Source organism: Acomys russatus, chromosome 17, assembly GCF_903995435.1.
Source record: "Acomys russatus chromosome 17, mAcoRus1.1, whole genome shotgun sequence".
Taxonomy (NCBI): domain Eukaryota; kingdom Metazoa; phylum Chordata; class Mammalia; order Rodentia; family Muridae; genus Acomys; species Acomys russatus.
The window spans coordinates 51,330,581-51,351,747 of record NC_067153.1 but is presented as its reverse complement, the minus strand read 5'-3'; the positions used below and the strand labels follow the sequence as shown (position 1 = coordinate 51,351,747).

The following is a 21,167-nucleotide window of genomic DNA, read 5'->3' as shown; positions in this document are numbered from 1 at the left end:
CTGAGCCATTTTGCAATGTGCACAAAGAAATCATTGCTATAATTGCCAGGGCGCCAATGTCTCCAGGCAAATGAAGCACATTTATGTCCCTTGTCTCTGCCGAGTGAGCAGAAATAAAGGGTTCAGTTGGGACCGTTCTTGCCAAACCTTGGGGGCTGCCATGGGAACCCGTGGTGGAATTCCCAGCAGTTCAGGAGGCCAGCCTTGCCAAATCGAGAACATAAAGGTTTATGTGGCTTGATGACGGAGATTTCCATCGCGTGATAATGAGAGACAAAGAGAGACTGCTTTAAAAGATGTAGACCTTGGGGTAGTTTTCCATTCTAGGCCCAAGGTTGCTCAGGCTCCACATCCAGGGCTGGACTCTGTTCTCAGCATGACTTCTCCTTCCAAGACCCCCACCTGGCTAGTATGCAGAGAGTGGGACCATGGGCTCTTCCTTCCCTTCTTGTATTGGGAAAGCTCCAAGCCAATAGTTATGCAACCAAGACAAACATTTCTAGGATCCACTCCCCTAGTCTCCTCATTGAAATTCAGAAAGCTGTGTGCCTGCCCCTGGCTCAAAGTGTAGTTTGGCTGAGCTTTTGTCCCACTTTATGAATAGTTCTTGCTGGAAGTCCAGTCACCCAGAGGCCAGCTCTCCCAGCAGCCGGACAACAGCGGAGGTGAGCAAGAAGACGTTAAGCTGCAAAGTAGGTGTGTCTTTTGTAATCTCGTGTTTGGTAACACTGTGTTGAGTAGGTGGGGTCCCCGTCTCTTTGGCACTCATAAAGTTGGTGGCGGAAGTTGAAACGCACTATATCTGAAGGCTCCGATAGAGCCTAAAAGCTGGGGTTTGGGTAGTTTTATTTACTTTGAGAACTAAGTGCTTATTCCTTGTTAAGTTCGTGGCTCCAGAGTATGAGCATCTTTCTTTGTTTAAGAAAGTGGTTTTGCTTAAACCAGACACCGTAGTGTTTACCCATGCAGAAGTTTTAAGGCTAGCCTGGGCCACATAAGTGACACTTCGTCTCAAAAGGAAAAAAATTCTAAAGCAATTTCTTGAAAGCGACTTGTTGCAGTTGGAGGGTTTTCAGTTGTCAAAGTCCACGGTGATGTCACTGATGGGAGGGAAGGGTGGTCTAAGTCCGTCTCAGCTTGGCTGTATGTCACCCTCAGTAGCATGCCTGTTTCCAGCGCCATGACACGGGAGGGGCAGTTCAGGGAGGAGCTGGGCTATGACCGCATGCCCACACTGGAGCGGGGTCGGCAGGATGCAGGACGGCAGGACACAGGCAGCTACACTCCTGACTCAAAGCCCAAGGACCTGCAGCTATCCAAGAGGTTGCCCCCGTGCTTCAGCTACAAGACATGGGTGTTCTCTGTGTTGATGGGGGTAAGTAACTCAACACCATTTCAGGGCACAACAAACACCATGTCCCTTCAGTGCTGGTTATACCCTACAGAGTGCAAGGCCCCATAGACTGGAAATCACTCTGTCCCAGCTGGGTCTGGCAGGAACAGCTCCCATGTTGGTGCTGGAATATTTCTTTCTTCTTCTTTTTCTTTTCTTTTCTTCTCTTCCTTTTTTTTTTTTTAACAGGGTTTCTCTATGTAGCCCTGGCTATCCTGGAACTTCCTCTGTAGACCAGGCTGGCCTAGAACTCAGAGATCTACCTGCCTCTGCTTCCCGAGTGATGAGATTAACAGAGTAGACCACCACCAGCTGGCAGTATTTCTTTTGCATGTGTCCTGTCAATATCTGCCACGGGGCCCTATGCCCCTAAACTGTACTTACCCTGAGACCACAGGTTACCTGTAGCTGCATGACCTTGTACTCCTGCACAGGAGTGCCGTGTGAAGAAGCCAAGAGGCCATCCCACGCTTCAGGACGGCTCTGTGGAATGAATGACAAGAGTCGTGGCCAAGGCTGGGATCAGGACCATGGAGCAGGAAGGGCTACAGAAGCCATAGGACTATGGGGGAACCATGGAAAAGGCTAAGTGGGGTGTAGCTTGAGAGCAGATCCATGCTAGCCCAGGGTGTGGGCAGTGCCTTATGGAGCCCCAGGACACTTGTACGCAGTCTTGCAAATAGCCAAGATGTTTAAAGTGATATTTGGCCTTGAGTATGCACAGTAGCTGAGGACCATGCTGCATGCATTTCTCTATGACAGGCACGGGGTTTTGTGCAGCCATAGTCTGAGATCAGTCAGACAGACAGCGACCTCTCCCTTTCCACATCTCTAAATGGAATTTTTCAGATTCTGTTTTGAATCGCTTTCTGCAGTGGCAGGAGGGCAGGCCCTTGTTTTATAGGCTCTGAGCCTGAGCCTGGGGCAGGGTCCTGAATCCTCTGATATTACTCCCCTCTCTCCTTCTCTCTCCTCGCCCCCCAGAAAAATGTGGCAGTTTTTATTCTGGCACCAGAGGTGGGAAAGGGGAGGTCCATGCCTTGGCTTGTGTTGGCCCTGCCAAGAGGAGTGGCAGTCATACAGGATCCTCACACAGGCAAAATAAATAACCAGGAGACTGGTTAATGTGGGAAACGTTAGGTGGCAGTCAAAGGCTCCTCTTCTTAAGTGTCATATCATGAGACAGGCCAGTTATAACCCGAATCTTTGTCGCTCTTTTGCAGAGCTGCCTTCTTGTGACCTCTGGGTTTTCGCTCTACTTAGGGAACGTGTTCCCTTCTGAGATGGATTATTTGCGCTGTGCAGCAGGCTCTGTAAGTGTGTTCCTCAGCCCCATGGGCACCCTAATTCTCCCACTGCGGGTTCGAGGTCCCGTGATCTGGGCTTTAAAGGCTTCTATTAGCTACTTGTATGACTCCTGTCAATAGTTTTGAAACTTATCAGATCTCACTCCATGTGTGGGAAACAGCACTCTTGAGCCTGGTGTGTTGTGATGCCTTTGTGATCTAACTGTCTTGGGTGCCATTAAGGACTCTGCCCTTTGTAGTCAGGCGACTGCACCCCTGTTCCTCTCCAATCTTGATATCATGGTTCTAGAATCTCATCCATTGCCAAGACTACTGTCCTCACAGGAGGGAGGAAGAGATGGCCATTAACAACCCTAAGCTCTGCGGCTCCTGTCTCCCATTGACTGGGCCGCTTAAGCACAAAGCACACTATACTCTGAGTCAGCATGCAGTAGCTGACTACGGGGGCCTCTTGGGACCACTGTACGGGTCCTTTGAGGTCCTGAACCCTCAGGTTCACACCCTATGCCTTTCCCTATCCAGCTGGTGACTGACTGTCCAGCACAGGCCTTTTCTTCCCTAACCCCATGCCAAGATCCCCTCCCCCTCCCACAGGATACCACTCCCATCAGTGGCCTGAGTTGTCTTAAAAGGCAAAGGGACACAGAAGGCTGGAGAGATGACTCAGCAGTGAAGAGCACTTTCTCTTCTTGCAGACTCCAGGGCTCAGTTCCCAGCATCCATGATGGCTCACGACCATCTGTAATTGCAGTTCCAGGGGATCCAATGGTCTTTGCTGACCTCTGTGAGCACTGCACACACGTGTGGTATATACAAATACACACTCAGGCAAAACACTCACACACATAACATATGATCAGCAAATCTTTTTTAAAAAGAAGAAAAGACAAAGAACACCCCGTTTCTTTTAGCTCCAATACCCCAGCCGTGTGTACATGCTACCATGGATCTCTCTGTTCTTTTAGAGTAACACTCTTTGAGAGAATGTGAGCCACCCCTCCATACCACTTCCTCTCTGAATGTGTCTACTGTGTCCTCATCACGGGAGCAGGATCACAATGATTCTGACCCGGATTGTTCCAGAGTAGCAATGATCACTCAGTCCCAAAGGTAGGGGACACTCACATCTGCCTTGTTCCACCCCTGGCAGCTATCTTCCCAGATGCTAATGCTTGGCCTTTGGGGTACCTGCGTAGGTCCCAAGCCCTACCTCAGGCCTCAACCCAGGTTTCTCCTGCCTACCATACCACCCACTATATGTCCTATATAGACACTCCCACTGGCCTTTGCCCCATGAGCCCCCAATCTTTTTTGGTCCCATCTGCTGTTCTTCTAGGGAACTGTGGTCCTGTTGCCCACAGGATTGACACCACATGGCTTCCCAGGCCCAGGATGACCCAGCTCCAGCTCCCCAGATGCCCTCACTACCCTCCTTTCTTGGGCCTTCATTGTCTGGCTTTGGAGCCTCAGCAGAGTCAGATATGGCCTCGGTGACAACCACTGAGATAGTGGACCCTCTTAAGTATAAGGGGACTCTTCTGTTTTGGCCACACAGATACTTTTTATTTCTGGGTAATTCTTCAACAATATTAAGTTATATTATGACTTCTGCTCGCATACAACTAAATGCTGTTTTTTTTTAAGCTTTAAAAATATATCGTTTTTGTAAATTGAGAATTTCATACATCCAATGTATTTGGACCATATACTCCGTCCACTGCTTCCTCAATCCTCCCAGATCTATATCTGACCTCCCTACTCCCCCTCATAACTTCATTTCTTTTTCTGTTTAATAATCCACCGAGTCCAATTTGGCCTGAGTCAACCTACCAGGGGCCACACTATAAAAGAAGGCTGACTTTTCCTCTCCCCAAGTCATCAGCTGTCAATCGCTTCTCAGCTGGGGACCAGGGACTGGTGAGCCCCTTCTTCTCAAACACTGCTCTTAAATCAAGTGACTTTGAAGGATCAAGGGATGTTCAGGGTTGAGGGAGCTCCCTGTATAGGTAGCTAGGCAGTGGTGGTTTTTTGTTTTTGTTTTTGGATTTTTGAGACAGTGTTTCTCTGTGTAGCCTTGGCTGTCCTGGAGTCGCTTTGTAGACCAGGCTGGCCTCAAACTCACAGTGATCCACCTGCCTCTGCCTCCAGAGGGCTGGGATTAAAGGTGTGTGCCTGGCCAAAGATTTGTTTATTGTTATGTATACAGTGCTCTGTCTGCATGTACACCTGCAGGCCATAAGGGGGCATCAGATCACATTATAGATGGTTATGAGCCACCATGTGTGGGGAATTGAACTCAGGACCTCTGGAGGAGCAATCAGTGCCCTTAACCTCTGAGCCATATCTCCAGCCCTGACAATGATGGTTTGCCAGTATGACTCTGATTATAGCAGAGGCTTAGACTTTGTAACGCATGATTGTTTTGTTCTGAGCTGGAGGTCTTCAGCTTGGTAGGCAAGAACTCTAACACTGAGCTACACCTGGCCTACGATGTACAGTCACCCAGGCTCTGGTTTCTTTTCAGTGCATCCCCTCAGCAATTGTGAGCTTCGCGGTTGGAAGGAGAAATGTCAGTGCGGTAAGTTAGCCTCTAGAGCAACCTCTGCAGACTTGCAGACCCCACAGTACTGAGCTGTGGAAAGCAGATGTTGTACTTATTTTAACATATTTTAAATTTATTTATTTATTTTAAACATTTTATTTAATTTTAATTTATGTGCGTTGGTGTGAGGGTGTCAGATCTTGGAGTTACAGACAGTTGTGAGCTGCCATGTGGGTGCTGGGAATTGAAGCTGGGTCCTTTGGAAGAGCAGGCAGTGCTCTTAACCATGGAGCCATCTCTCCAGCCCCTATTTATATTTTATGTGCATTGGTGTTTTGACTGCCTGTAAGTCTGTGTGAGGGTGTCGGATTCCCTGTGAGCTGCCACAGTGGATGCTGGGAATTGAACCTGTTGGGGGAGGGATGGTCTGATGTTAATTACTGTTTGTTGTCTCTGTGACCCACCTTTTGATTAATAAAAAGCCATCCCACCTGGGCAGGGCAGAAGAGATGGAGGTGTTAGCCACACCTTGGGCTAAGGGTCCCAAGAAGGAGAGAGAGGAATCCTGGGAAGAGAAAGAAAAAGACCAGGAGAAAGACCAGAGGAGGAGAAGGCCGCCATGGGTTAGATGGAGGAGAAGCACATGGATGGTGTGGATGGGAAATTCAGCCCAGATTAAAAACATTAACAAGAATTTCAGATTATGGATGGGAAGTAGCCTGATAAAAATTAGTAAAAACAAATGACATAGGATTGGGGCAGGAATATGGGAAATAGTTTAGAGGATTAATGTCTGCCCTGCCTCAGGTTAACTAAGGCTATTTTAAAATATAACAAGTGTCTGTGTCTTGATTAATTGCTGGCTGGTTATACTAAAGTAATAATAATTATCGGCCTGATAATAAACATTATTAGGCCATACTGATAATACAGTTAATTTAAAAACAATAAGAACGCGGGGCTCTGGAAGATGGGTCAGTGCTCGTCACCACAGCCATCTCTCCGGCTCCTTCTTTAGGTTTTTGTTGTTGTTGTTTTGTTTTTTGAAAAAAATCTTTATTGTATAGAAATACATATATATAATCCCCCCAAAGATGCTATTCTCTCATTTCTCCATCTTCCTCCTCCTCTTCAAAGCCTCTGATATAAAGGACATTATTACACCTTATCAGAACTTTGCCCAGATGTCCAGACAACGCCCCATCTATGTATTCTTCTGTATTTGCGAGCTGTATGTTCATGTAGCCGTCCACAGAGACCAGGAAGCCTTAGACTCCATTCCCCACTTAAGTTTTACCATCACTGGCTTTCCTGTCAGTCCACTGAGAAAAGGCTTGGGGCTGAGGAGTAAAAGGCTTGGGGCTGAGGGGTAAACTCATCGCGAACACCCCTGAGCACTGCACCCCACTAGCCACCGACCCAGCCACTGCCCGGCCCTCGTGACTGGAGCAGCTGCCACTAACTAGAACAGCTAACACTCTCTTTAGTGTTTTTAAAAGAGGAAAATGCCCTCTGCTTTGTTTTTCAGATTCCCAACTTTCAGATACTGTTTGTTTCCACATTTGCCGTTACCACTACGTGTTTAATCTGGTTTGGATGTAAACTGATCCTGAACCCATCAGCAATAAACGTGAGTCACTGGAAGGGGCTGTAGGTTACAATGGATTTTCTGTTTTCACCTGAGTCATGTCTTCCCACTGAGCAGGGCTAAGCCCTGGTTAATCACAGAAAATGCATTGCTCTGGTTGACGAATGTTGAGGATTTTTTGCCCATGCTTCTGAAGGAAAGAACCATCTTTGCTGAATTCTGAGTTTATTCAGAAAATCTACTGATAGATGAATTTTAGTGTCTATTTTTCCAACAGTGACAGGCTTGGGATGCAGCTCAGTGACAGAGCATGTGCTTCTAGCATATGCAATGTTCTGGATTTTAGCCATTTACCACACATGTTAAAACACACACACACACACACACACACACACACACACACACCACAATAGCAACTTACTACTGTAGTTTGTCAAATCTATGATACTGTTGATGTAAGGCATTCTGTTATTTTATGTGCTATTGAGAAAAGGGGGGTGGGAATTACTTAAATTGTGATGCTTAATGAATAAAAAAAATTCTCATCAGAAATAAGGATATCCCATCTAGTCTTGTGAGAACAAAAATTCAAGGGACACCCAGGCTGCTGTGAGCAGAAGAGACACTGCTGACTGGGCACTGGGATCATTGTGTGCACGTAATAAGTTGCTGGCTACAAAAAATAAACTCTATCAGGATGCTCCCATGAATTAAAAAGCCCGGGTGTTGCTCACGCTGTTTTCTGACTCAATTGTAAGGACCACCATACTTATTCCCCACTTTTCAGATGTCATAGACCTTTGTGATTTAGTGTCTAATTTCACATACTTTGGATTTTTTTTTAATTTATGTTTTGATTGTTTAAAGCTGGAAGCATAAATATAGTCATAGCTGAAATTGCCTCTCTCATCATCCTTCAGGGACACTGTTTGAGTAGATCAATGAACTCATGGACCACAAAATGCAATCGTACTGTATAGAATGGAACAGCAAACTGGATCCTTTTTTTGTTTGTTCGTTGTTTTTTTTTTTTTTAAGAGGGGATCTTTCTTTTTTTTTTAAACAGAGGAAAAAGGTCCAACACATCTTCTTTAAAAATTGATTTTTTTCCCCTTAATAGTCAAAAGATGACATAATACCAAGATGCTGCATTCACAGTTTACAATAGAGGGATAAACTGGGGATTCCTTTGTATAGAAATCCTCCTTAGACTGATGTCTATGCAGAGCAAAGGAGAAGGAAATAGAGAATAATTTAAGTAGGCAGACATCCAGTTACTTTGAGAACAACTTTATAAATTCCTTCTTTACTTTCTCAAACATATTTTCTAAGATATCTCTATTAGAATCAGCCATCAAATATCATCCATATAACAGTAAGTTATGGATTGAAGAAATTGCTTATGGATTATTTCTAATGACTAGTGTATAAAATACTAACTCAAAGTAGGACTATTCAACATTCCTTGTGGCACGACTTTCCACTGGTATCTCTTGGTTGGTTTTTCATGGTTAAATGTGGGCATAGAGAAAGCAAATCTTTCTTTATCTTGTTTCTCAAGGGGTATTGAGAAAAAGCAATTTTTTAAATCAATTACTATGATAGGCCATGCCTTAGGTAACAAGGAAGACAACGGGAATCCAAGCTGTAAAGAGCCAATTGGCTAAATGATGTTATTAGTCGCTCTCAGATCTGTCAGCATCCTCCTTCTGTGATGGCTAATCTTGGTTGTATACTTCACTTCATCTGGAATCAACTAAAACCCAAGCAAACTGGGCACAGCTGAGGAGTTTTTCTAGATTGAATCATTTGAGGTGGGAAGGCCTACTCTAAATCTGGGCCACACCTTCTGGTGGCAGCCCACATAAAGGACATGGAAGAAGACAGCCTTTGTTCTTTGTTTGCCCTCACTTGTACTGGCAAGTTCATCTGTCCTGTCTCTAAGACATTCCTTTGCTTATATTGGAGCCTACTTTTTGGAGATTCCAACATAGACTAAAGGCCAGCAGCTCTCTAGGATTCTAGCACAAGATTGGGACTGCTGAGACATCCAGTATCACAGACTGAATCCTTGGCCTCTCTGTCAGGAGACATCCACTGTTGGACTATTCTGACCACAGCTATGCCACTCAAATAAAGCATAGATAAATCATATGGTCTCCCGGCCCATTCACACTTCATCAGTTCTGTCCCTCTAGAGCAGTGGCTTTCTAAGCTTTTCTTTTCCTGATACTTGCTCTGTATCAGAACTCTGACTCTTGGATTAAAGGCATGTTTGTATTCCAGCCGGATCACACAGACCTAGAAGATCTTTGGATGTGATCTCTTGCCAGAACAGCCACGTTCTGAATTAACATTCCTCTACAGTGTATTGTCAGGATGCCAATGAAGCAGGCGCAAGGATTTATTTTAAAATATCACCCATGTGTTATTGATTTCTGAAATCATTGTTATGACATGAGTACATAGTCTTATGGCACTGATCCTTTGACATTTGCCAGGGTTCACCGTGTGGCTGTAAACATTTCTGTTAATTATTTCTGTGTGCCGGGGAAGGAAACACAGCTCAAAAGATTCATATAAGACGTGGTTTTGCTCCTTAAACATTAAATTTAAACAGTTTATTTAAATAAATAGTCATTTGTAAAATTTAAATAAATAGTAGTTTATCTTGAGCAAGATAAAAGAATGACCAAAGGCCCAGGAACACAAGCTCAGGTTTCCTTGAATGACGTGCTCTGCAGTAGAAAAGAGGTATTAGGAACCAGAATAAAGAAAAGTCCTAAGTCGATGCACTTATCAGATACAGTGGGGTGGACATCAGGTAGGCAGGCCAGCGATGGAGGAGTAGGCAAGTCACTTTCTTATACCTTGCAGACATTATAACATATTTAGCTCTATGGTGTTGGAAACTAGAAGTCGTTTAAGTACACATTGCAAATGATTTCCCTAGGAGTCACGGAGATGTTAGGCCAGAGGAGAGCTATTGACAGCAAATGACTGTTTGGGGACTAAGGACTGACCCAGATGATTTGGGCTCTTTATGTGCCTCATTCCGGTTCTCCACAATCATGAAGTTCTAGTTACTCAGTCGTGTGTGGGATTTCCCACCCAGATGAGACTTCTATAGGGAACGTCGGCTTCTTGGCCCAGTGGCCCATGGTTTGTCCTTAAATAAGCCATTCGGTAAGAGTAGTTTAAAAAACAAGAACCTGGAGCCAGGTGGTGGTGGCGCACGCCTTTAATCCCAGCACTCGGGAGTCAGAAGCAGGTGGATCTCTGTGAGTTCAAGGCCAGCCTGGGCTACAAAGTGAGTCCAGGACAACCAAAGCTACACAGAGAAAACCTGTCTCAAAAAACAAAACAAACAAACAAACAAAAAACACAACACAAAACAACAAAACCATGAACCTGGGGCCAGTGGTATGGATTAGCAGATGGTGCTTGCTGCCAAGACTGACAACCTGAGGACCCAGAGGTGGAAGAAAATAACAGACTCCTGCATGTTGCCCTCTGACCTCCACGTGTATGCTATGACTGATGTCCCCATTCCCAGTGAATAAATTTAAATATCAAAAAGTTTAACAATGTTCACAGAGAGAGGGAGAGAGACGGGCGGGGGCGGGGGGACTAAAAACAAGACCAAACAAAAAAGAGAGGTAGTATGTTGCCCATAGCTTACTCAGGCCTATGCCAAGGCGAGCAGAGTCTGGTTGGCCAGCTGAAGAGAGATGGTAACTTGCTGGGAAAAGGACCAGTGTGGCTGAGGCATGCTTCCTTTGCAGATTAACTTCAACCTCATCCTGCTTCTTCTCTTGGAGCTCCTCATGGCAGCCACAGTGATCATCTCAGCACGGTCCAGTGAGGAGCCCTGCAAGAAGAAGAAGGTGTGTGTCCCACAACTACCCCCGTCTCCATGGGTCCGTTTGCTGGAGGCCATGAGTGGGGACAGGGTGCTGGTATGGGTTGAGGGGCTGCTGGCCAATCCTAGGGAGGCGATGGCACAGCACCACCGCCTCCCTAGTGTCTTCCTCTTCCTGTCCTATCTCCACGAGTGTCATTGGAAGACAAGGTCTGCTAAAAAAAAAAAATGTTGCTAAGCTCAAATTGCAGTGGCTAGCCGTGTGCACATGCAGGGGGAAATGTTTGCACTTGAGTCGTTCCTCCAGACTGAAAGGCTGTGACATTAAGGCTTTTAGATGTATAACTCCTACCCATGGCAACCAGCACCCATGCCCAGCATCCTATGGCTCCACAGGGATTTCCTTTCTTCTAGGGTTCCATCTCGGATGGCGCTAACATTCTGGATGAAGTGACTTTTCCCACCCGCGTTCTGAAATCCTACTCCGTAAGGATCCTTCTTCTTTCTCTGGTTTTGTTTTGACACAGGGTCTGCCTGTATAGCCTAGGCCTGCACTGAGCCATCAGCGCTCCTAACCCAGCCTCCCATGTACTGGATCCCACCACAGGCTCCTGCATCACTGTATTGGGCTGGTTCTGCTGCTCCATAGGGCATCTGGCTTGGACTCAGTTCTGCCAAGGAGTCTCACTGTGGGTCTGGGGGGGGCTCCCACCGCCATCCACCTCCTTGGCCTTGTCCAGTGATTTCTCCATGGTCAACCTAAACAGACCAAAGAAAGGCACCTACTGAGCCCATGGCCTGCCTTGGGGAGGGCTGTATTTATACTCTGTGTTCTGAGATTTCAAGGGGGTCTTTTCTCTCACTGTGGGAGCAGACCAACCGGTGTGGTGGCCTAGCAAGGTGACTGTGTCATTTCTCCCCATAGGTGGTAGAAGTAATTGCTGGTGTCTCTGCTGTCCTTGGTGGGGTAATCGCTCTAAATGTAGACGAAGCAGTGTCAGGCCCGCATCTCTCAGTGACATTCTTTTGGATTCTAGTGGCTGTGAGTACTTCCTGGATGGTCAGCTTGTCCATGCATAGCTAGCTAGACACAGTTGCAGCCACAGTTTTGAGAGTCCCTCCTTACACCTTACAATTTCTTTTTAGCACAATGTGGGTAACATTTACACAGGAATGCACACAGGAGAGCCCCCAGTCCGAAAGAATCTGGGAACAAGGATTAAATGTATTTCTATTAAGTTTTATCTTAACTGCTAGTATATTCCTTTCACACCTTTCTAAGAAATCCAATTATTTTACACTAAACACCACTATGACAAACATTTAGAACAGACCTAACATGTGGGAAATGTGTGACATCTGGTCACTCATTTAGACATGATCCTTTTGCCATTTTAAAGCATTCCAAGTTTACCCATGTGCTATAGTATTGCTCAGTGTCTTAACAGTGTGCTGGGTTCAGGTGCAGCCAAGGCTGGCCTGGGGCTCCTGACACTCCTCGGGACAGTCAGTCTAGAGCAACTCCTCCCCATTATGATTTCTACACATCTCACTTCTACTCTGAAACCAGTATCCACTGTGGTGTGTGTTTCCAAATGTGAGCCAACGTGGTCACTTTGCACCATGCCTCTAGTGACCTGCCATTGGCCCTGCTTTGTCCCATACGGCTTGTCTCGCTAGACAGACGTTTAGATTATACTCCTGCCATCTTAGAGGACAGGACACCATGAGTGTCCTCCACCTACCTCACCCATAGGCCTCTGAGCCAGAAGTGGGTGCTGAAGCTTGGCTGGGCTGCTTGCCTTCTGATCTAGTTTGCTTTCAGTTGCTGTGTTGAAACAATATAACTAAAAGCAGCTCGGGGAAGAAAAGGTTTATTTGGCTTACACTTTCATGTCACAGTCCATCAGTGAAGGAATTCAGGGCAGGAACTTCAAGTAAGAACCTGGAGGCAGGAACTGATGCAGAGGTCATGGAGGAGTCCCGCTTACTGACTTATATCCCATGGCTTTCTCGGCCTGCTTTATACAATGCCGAACCACCAGTATAGCATCATGACGCCCAGGGCCCTCCTACATCAATTATTCATCAAGAAAATACCTCCTGGGGCTGGAGAGATGGCTCAGAGGTTAAGAGCACCGTCTGCTCTTCCGAAGGTCCCGAGTTCAATTCCCAGCAACCACATGGTGGCTTACAACCACCTGTAATGAGATCTGGTGTCTTCTTGTGGTGGGCAGGCACACGTGTGGGCAGAATACTGTATAAATAATAAATAAATCTTTAAAAAAAAAGAAAAAGAAAATACCTCTTAGACTTGTCTACATGCCAACACTTCTCAATTGAAGTTTCCTCTTAGAAGACCTAAGCTTGTGTCAAGCTGAGAAACACACACACACACACACACACACACACACACACACACACACACACACACACACACACCCCACCACTAACCAATACATCTTCTTAATCTTTCTGTTTATCCACAAGAAGACAAACACCCACCAAGGCTGCAGTTCAGCTCCCTGCCAGGGCCCCGGGCACCTGTGATCACCTTAGTGAGCTTCATTCCTGGGGGATTTGTTCCCTCTAAGTGAGCCCGGAGACAAGTGCAAAACACACAGCTATTCCTCTGAAAGAGACAGAAATGGGTCACTACAGAAATAGAAATCTCTTACAGGTTCAGGGTGTGACCTGAATCTGATGGCCTCAGAGAGAAAAATAATAATAATAATAATAAAGAATGGTCTCATCTCTGTGGTCTGCAGTGCAAACTTGGCTATGGAGTTACATGCTGAACTTCTTGGGGACTAAGACCAAAAATAAACAAAAGACACTTGCTTTCATTCCCACCCCTATTTCCTGAGTTAATCCAATGAACATAACCCTTCCTATATCTTCCTCCAGGACCTGTCTGCTAAAAATGCCCCCTTCTCCTTCCTGGCAAGATACCCCGGGTCCTATCCAGTGTTGACCCTGTCTCCTGGCCGGCCATACCTCTACACAACATGATGTCACTCTCCGAGGGCATAAACAGCTTGGAAATGAGTATGGAGACTTAAGGAAGTGGGCCTAGGATTTAAAGAGAGGGTGAATTCCTCGAGTGGTAGTGACCCAGTGCCACTAACCTGAGTACTGGCCAAAGGATGCTCAGAAAGACCAACCCTGTAAACTCCTAAGAGCCAGACATGGGTCTGGAGATGGGGCTGGGGCTGAAGTCTATCCTTGGGGTCCACACGGGCTATAGACACATGGGCCTTATCTCAGCTTGCTGGTTTGTTGGGGCTACTCCAGTTGCTTCCTAACTGGTTGCTTGATGTCCACTGATCTCATGTCTGCACTTGCTTCTGCTGCAGCCAGAGAGCGCTTTTGGAAATATCAGTTTCGGAAGAGACTCCTGCCTTGACGGTTCAGGATGCTTCAGGACTTGCTCATATAAATCCACATCTGCAGCTAGCCCCAGTGTCCCCCTCCATCCTAGGGCAGCCACCACAGTCTCCCTTGTCAGTCCCAGCTCCCCCTTCACTAGGGCCCTTGACAAATGCAGACCCCTTCTTGGTGTTATCTAGGACCAGGTATCCTTGGGCCAGTGCAGCTATCCTGGGACACAGGCATTTCCTTCATATTTGCTCATATGGAAAAGAACTTTCCAGATGAGAGACAGGTCAGGAGCGCCTCAGGTTGTTTAGGGTCCTTGGAACCCCTGGGGCAATGGCCCAGAAAGATGACCAAAGGGCTCGCCCTCATTAAGCTCTTTGTCATCGCCACTGTCACTGTTTGCCCACTCTTGTGAAGTTGCGAACAGACATTTTGGTAGCCTGAGGAACCCTGGAGCATCCTCATCCCAAAATTAGCAGACCTTCCTCTCTCATCCCACAGAGGTACCAGCCTAACCCAAGCAGCTCAGGGTTCACTTCTCAGGAACGTCCATGAAGATGCTGGAGGTCCAGGGACATCTCTGTGAACAGAAATTAGCGAGGAGGCACAAGGAAACTCCAGTTTGCCTCTTAGACCATAAAGCAGAAATTTCTCTTCATACTACTTTGGGGACAACTAAGCGCTGCTGCAGATAGGTCCTCTGCGTTGCACTGTGTGTGCTGCCCCAGTATGTAACGCATAGTCAAGTGACCGGGCTATAGGCAGATAGCATGAATCACAGACATGACAGATGGCAGCAAGGTCATTCCAAGAGGACTTGGAGGCTTGGAGTGTCACTCTGCCACTCTTGTAGCCTTTCTACAGGAGACTTAAATGTTTAAACAAATAATCAAGGATCAAGCAGCTACCAAGCCTGTAAGAAGGCTGTCCTGTGCCTAGGCCACTTGTACAGCCCTGGCTTTCCTTCTACTCCATAGAAGGGCAAAATCATCGGGGCAGGAGTACAAGATTTGGTTTCTTGAACACCCGCCTCTCAGTTTTTCTCTTCTTTTCCCAGTGTTTTCCAAGTGCCATTGCCAGCCATGTGACAGCAGAATGTCCCAGCAAGTGTCTGGTAGGTGAGGCCTAGTCCTTCCATTGTGTCATGGGTTACACTTTGGGTGTGGCTTAATAGAGGCTAAGAAGGAGAGGCCAGTGAGGGAGGAGGGGGTCAGTGGGAAAGGCCAGGGCAGGCACCATTTCCCAGGAGAAGATCCATAGCTTTCCTGGGGACCCAGTGGCCCAGCTACCCTGCCTATGAAAGCAAGAAGTGAGCACTTTAGCTTTGGAAGCCAGAAATCCCTGTAAGCAAGAGACGTGGAGAGACCAGTCCTTTAGTCTCATCCCACCTCCTGTGGGGCTGGTTACCTGGTCCCTGTCAGCCTTTGGGCCCACCGGTTCTGCAAATGAGTGTCTGTACTGGCTTGAATGGCCTGGACACCTGGGGGAGGTTAGAAGAACAGATCTGAGAAGAATGGGAGAAGCAAGCAGCACACAAGAGCTGGTCCCCCCCCACCCACCCCCACACCCCACATCAGATTAGAGAGTTGCATATGACAGTCAAAAACTCACAGGTAATACCTAGCACTGAGTGAATGAGCAGGGGCTACCTGAAGCCACATAGCGATCCTGCCTCACAAACTCACAGGTAGGTAAATGCTGGCCACACCTGCTACCCAGCCTCATCTGCTTCCCTGCCAGGTGGAGGTGCTCATCGCCATCAGCAGCCTTACATCCCCACTGCTCTTCACTGCATCTGGATATTTGTCCTTCAGCGTGATGAGAATCGTGGAGATTTTTAAAGATTACCCACCAGCCATCAAAGTATGTATCTGTTGTATTTTTGCAACTCCTTGGAAACGAAGCCACTCGCTGATAGGGGCCTGAGGAGATGGCTGGGGGCATCCACTGTATTTCTGGCACCGGCCAGAACAAATGGGCACCCACCTGAACAAAAAGGTTTGGGCCAGTTTCCTCTGGGCGGGCTGGGTTGTGTGGGAGTGAGGTGGGATCTGATTGGCTTTCTCCGTGTTGGTTCTGTCCACACTGTGTGTTCTCATTTCTGTTCATTGCTTTGGTTTTCCTTGCTTTTATCTGCCTGTCTTAGCTCAGCCCTGTAATAGGCCCCCACTTCTTTCATCATGACTGTGGCTTTCCTCTATCTTCTGGCCACCCATGGGCATCTCAAGTTCAGACATCACGTTACCAGAAGACCCACTGGGGTGTCGGTCAGTCTTGCATTAAGTTCACCGGTAGATCTGAGGATTGGAAGTGTTCTGACTCCGGATCAGTTTACATAGGATGTCACCAAGTTGGACTCCTCTGGGGCCTCTCAGCATAAGTCAGGACTCAAGCACATGCCACGTAGATGCTTAGCATTTGTTTCCAGGATAAGTGATTTTCCTTCACAAGTCTATTATGAAGAACCTCATGTGCACATTGAAAAGGCAGTGCTAGCTCCAGTGAGGCACTGCCCTTGCACTCAAACATCCTTAAGAGTGATGGTGGCATGGCTGCCACATTCAACTGGAATGAGTGTCAAACTCTGATAACCCAACCCTTCACCCGGCCACAATTAGATGGTCCTAAAATAAGAACAGTCCTCTGCATATCTAAATCCCATTGTCAAGTCTAAGAAGGCCAGCACTGACACATGATATTGTTTAAGCCCGTATTGATCTTCACGACTGGTTTAGATCAGGATGTCTTGCACTTTGGTCTTTTTTCAGTTTGGGGAAACCTTATCCCCTGATGCTGTCTGGAGTGTGGCCCCCACCTATATGTCTGTTTCTAATGCTCCTGAGGAACATTAAGGGCCCTGGTGAGGTGTAAGATTGTGGTGTCAAGCTCTGTCTTGTCCCCAGCACCTCCCCTATGAGCTGATAGGAATGGCCAGGTTTCACATTGCTCTGCCACTCCTGAGCCGGCAGATTGCAAGGCACACAGCTTTGGTTTTGGTTGGACACCACCGAGGACTCTCAAGGCCTCTAGTATCTTTAGAGCATTGTTGGCGTTCTTCTTTCTATGCTGACCTTGACCCAGGTGCGTCCAGAGGCCACCTGCCCAGTGAGTGCTCCTGTGACGATGTCAGTCTTTCTACTGACAGTGGGCACTAAAGACAGCTTTGGCTCTTCTTTTATGACCTGATCAAGACAGGAGCAGGGCACAGAGCTCAGAATCTGCCTCTGTGTGGTCTTCCTGCGTCAGGTCACTTACAAGCCTGCTTGGTGAACGAAGCTGGAAAGAATTGTATGCTTACAGATATCTGTATTGTTTCCAATTCAAGTTGAGCATTCTCAGGGGTGTTCCCCCACCCCCCACCCCCTGCCTTGAGTTCTTTTACTTGATGCTTTTTTGTTTCTTTGCCCCTACTCCAAACAAGGTGTTTCTGATGACAGTTAATATCCCTCTACTTAATTTTGTCTTATAATAGACATATAAAATGACCACAATCACAAGAAACCATCATTGCTACCAATAGCCCACCTACTGAGTTTCTGTGTGTGTGTTTAATGTTAATACCACTAAAGAGTGGCCCTCATATGCTTTGTGACAAAAATCCCTTTTCTGTGTACGATTTTGCTAAGTGGTAAAGTCCAGCCTTTGTGCCCATCGCATGTGAATTTGAGGGCCAACACCTGGGAGAGATTCTGGAGGTAGTCAACATTAGGGTTTGCTTCACTTTGCATTTTAGTGATATTTTAGAGCATAATACATTTACATTGTTCAAAAGACAAAGCTTACAAAAGGTGCCCTCAGAGCAGAAGGACTGGCAGCCTGCTTCCTCAGCAGGGACCACATTGTTATAAGTTTCTCTCTTCCCTACAAAGAAGGCTGGGCCTTCTGGTCTATTCTGTGATGGGGGTCATTTCTTAACCCAATAATTTATCTTGGTGTTTTTCAAACACTCAGAGGGATCAGAACTGTTCTGTGCACTTTCATTTGTCTGTTCACATGTTACCCCACTGACCCGGCAAGTCCCTCGTGACAGGAACCGGGCTATTTCCAGCCGTCCACTGTTATGAATAGCTCCTGCTGACCAGCCTTTGTGCACATCTCATGTGAATATGAGGATGAACACCTGGGAGAGAGATGTAGCTGTATTCTTAAGTTCTCACCGGAAAGGTTTCCAGAGAGTGACAAAACCACGGAGCAGATGTGATCTTTCTCATGACGCTTCATTGTTGCTGAAGCCCCATCTATATACAAATCCCCGTTTCCCTCGGTCCCTTGGCACACTTTCTCACAGGCCATGCTCCTGCTTGCAGCCCCTTTCTTTACATCCATCCCCCTGGCTGATCCAGCTTGTCACCATGTACTGGGTCTGCCCTGTGCTGATGGCAGAGTCTGTACACCTCCTCCTTCCCTTCCAGACGGATAAGGCATCTAAGTATAGAAGTTCCTCTCTGTGGGACACACATAGCTTTTGCTGTTATGCTTGAATTTCGTATCTACATTCCTGGCTCCATATCATGGCATTGACACTGTATATGTGTGTGTGTGTGTGTGTGTGTGTGTGTGTGTGTGTGTGTATGTGTGTGTGTGTGTGTTTAATTTTTGTGACAGGGTCTTGTTATATAATCCAGGCTAGCCTTGAACTTAAGATCCTCCTGCTGTCTGGGCCTCCTGAGCGCTGGGATCATGGCCTTACATCATCCTGCCAATCATCTCTATGTCCTTTGTGTGTTAACATTTAGTTGCTCTGTGTTCCTGTGGTTGATGCCAAAAGACACCTACCTGGTTGCTTTGTGGTATCTCTGAAACACTCCTTAATGTGTGAAGTGCATTTTATTGCCTCTGGCCCCTGGGCTGTCAGGACAAGGACTCTTGCCCTGTCTTCTTGCTCTCCCTATGGCTTCTTCCTCACCAGCATCTGGTGTGCAGGTCACTTTGCTGGTAGGTCTGGGCCCATGACTTTTCTTCAGCCTAGGGCCCTTCAAGGCCAATTGTACCAGTTTCAGGGCTGTTTCCTGCAGGTATAGAATTAAAAATTTTGGTCTCTCCTTCCCTTTACACACTCAGTGTGAGCCACAGGAGTCTCATGTGCTCTTTATCCTCCCTCTGCTTGCTGGATCAAAGGGATGGAAGGAACACAGCCCGGGTCCTTTTTATGCTTGCGTGCTACACACAAGCTAGCAGAATCGGTTGAGTTGGGACGCTATCATTCAGACGACTGAAACAAGAAAGCCGGTTTGGATTTCTAGGGCTCTCTGGCCAAGGGGGTGCTCTGGCTCTGTGGAAGCCAGAGGCGAGGGGAGAATTGGCAGGATTCTTGGTCTTTCCTCATAGTCCTATGATGTGCTCTTGCTGCTGCTGCTGCTGCTGCTGTTGCTTCAGGGGGGACTCAACACTGGTACAGCCATCCAGTGTGTGGGCTTCAAGGTCAGCGCCCGTCTGCAGACTACATCCTGGGACACCCAGACCTGCCCCCAGGAGCGCCCAGCAGGAGAGGTGAGTGGCCTCCTTCCCAGGATGCCCCATTCTGGGTCCTCAGAGGGTCCTTGTGAGGTAGTTGACCACCTCCATTGATGTCCTTCAATATTTGTTGTAATGTTTTGTGGGTTTTTTTTTTTTTTTTTATTTGCAGTTTAAAAAATAACCTTTGAAGCTGGGCATGGTGGCGCACTCCTGTAATTCCAGCCCCCGGGGGGGGGGGGGGTGGGGGCAGAGGCAGGCGGATTGCTGTGAGTTCCAGGCTAACCTGGTCTACAAAGTGAGTCCAGGACAGCCAGCCGAGGCTACACAGACAGACTCTGTCTCAAAAAACAAACAAACAAACAACAACAAAAACCTTTGAACTAGGTTATTTTTTAAAGGACTAAATGAGTACAAACCCATTCATGAAAAATTCCATGGCCATAGAGTTTTCAGTTCCACTTTCACAGAGAAAGCCTTCCCAAGACTTCCACAGAAGGTAGCAAGGCTGGCCTTGCCTGGCATGTGTGGCTCCTTGCGACTAGACATGTCTATTCTGTGGCCAGTGGGATGGGAGTGGCCAGTTCATGGTGACCTGCATGGGACTCTCCCTGCCTGCCCATCCTAAGTTCTGAGACCACCAAAACTGAGGCTGAGCCTGTTAACTTCACTCTGAGCCATCTGTCCCGGCACTGTCTTCCTGGACAAACTTGCCTATTGCCATCAAGGAAGTGACCTGGTTGTTCTGTGCCCAAGGAAATGTCCAGGTCCTATCTCTGTCCTGGGCTACATGAAATCTACCTAGGTCTGTGTCCTGACCAGCAGACCACAGAGCCAGATGATTCCGGAACTGTCCATGTTAGGAACTCAGAATAAGTGTGTAAGCCAGCAATTCCCCTACCTCGTGTCTGGAGGTGTGAGTCTGTCTGTCATCCACTTCCTCTGCTGCCAGTTGCACACCCGTCTTAAAGCCCGCCCCATTCCACACCTACAGACACTGTGGGAAGGGATGTGGGGATTTCTAAGACACTTTGTCCCTTTTCTAATGTCCTCCCCACTCCATTGTCTTCACACCTGAAGAAGCTTCCATAAGGACACATGAGATGTCCCACGGATGCTGCTGAATCTGCCTTCCTTCCAGGTCTGACCCTGATGAGGTCACACTGCCCTTGTCTTTTGTCACAGGTGGCCCGAAGCCCCCTCAAGGAGTTTGACAAAGAGAAAGCCTGGAGAGCTGTGGTGGTGCAGATGGCCCAGTGACTACAGGATAAAGAAACCAAGTCTTGGTGTCTGCCTGGCCCCCAGCATGTTCAACCAGATGGACTCTAACTATCATGCAGCTACGGCTTTCTAACATACTCTTCTTCCTGTGAGGGCAGCCCAGGCTGCAAGGTGGTTTTTTATTCCCTGTAGCAGTTTAACTTTGAAGCAGGCAAATGTTGACGGTTACACCTGTCAGATGGATCAGTTCTGAACTTCTCAGGTGACCCTGATGGCCTGGGCAATCCTTGTTTTTCAGCCCAGTTCACTTCCTGACTGGATCCTCATTCACCAGGATCTGGTGTTTTGGCCTTTAGGGCACTTCCGTGCCTCTGCATGCTTGCCACAGTGCAGGGATGATTTGGCTGTGAGAACCACATTGG

General features: G+C 47.2%; 1 protein-coding gene and 1 pseudogene across 1 annotated transcript; one reads left to right on the top strand and one right to left on the bottom strand.

Annotated features, from left to right (window-relative positions):
• The first annotated feature begins 581 nt into the window (after nt 1-581).
• On the top strand, nt 582-20,858 carry Mlc1 (modulator of VRAC current 1). The gene is given in 13 exon segments (XM_051160177.1): nt 582-620; nt 622-665; nt 1,159-1,375; nt 2,617-2,706; nt 5,225-5,278; nt 6,771-6,872; nt 10,616-10,717; nt 11,107-11,178; nt 11,618-11,734; nt 15,128-15,184; nt 15,811-15,933; nt 19,399-19,560; nt 20,710-20,858. Coding segments are annotated over 13 exon segments (1,239 nt in total). The 5' UTR covers nt 582-596; the 3' UTR covers nt 20,785-20,858.
• On the bottom strand, nt 6,340-6,593 carry LOC127201773 (small nuclear ribonucleoprotein F-like; annotated as a pseudogene).
• Nucleotides 20,859-21,167: the final 309 nt, after the last annotated feature.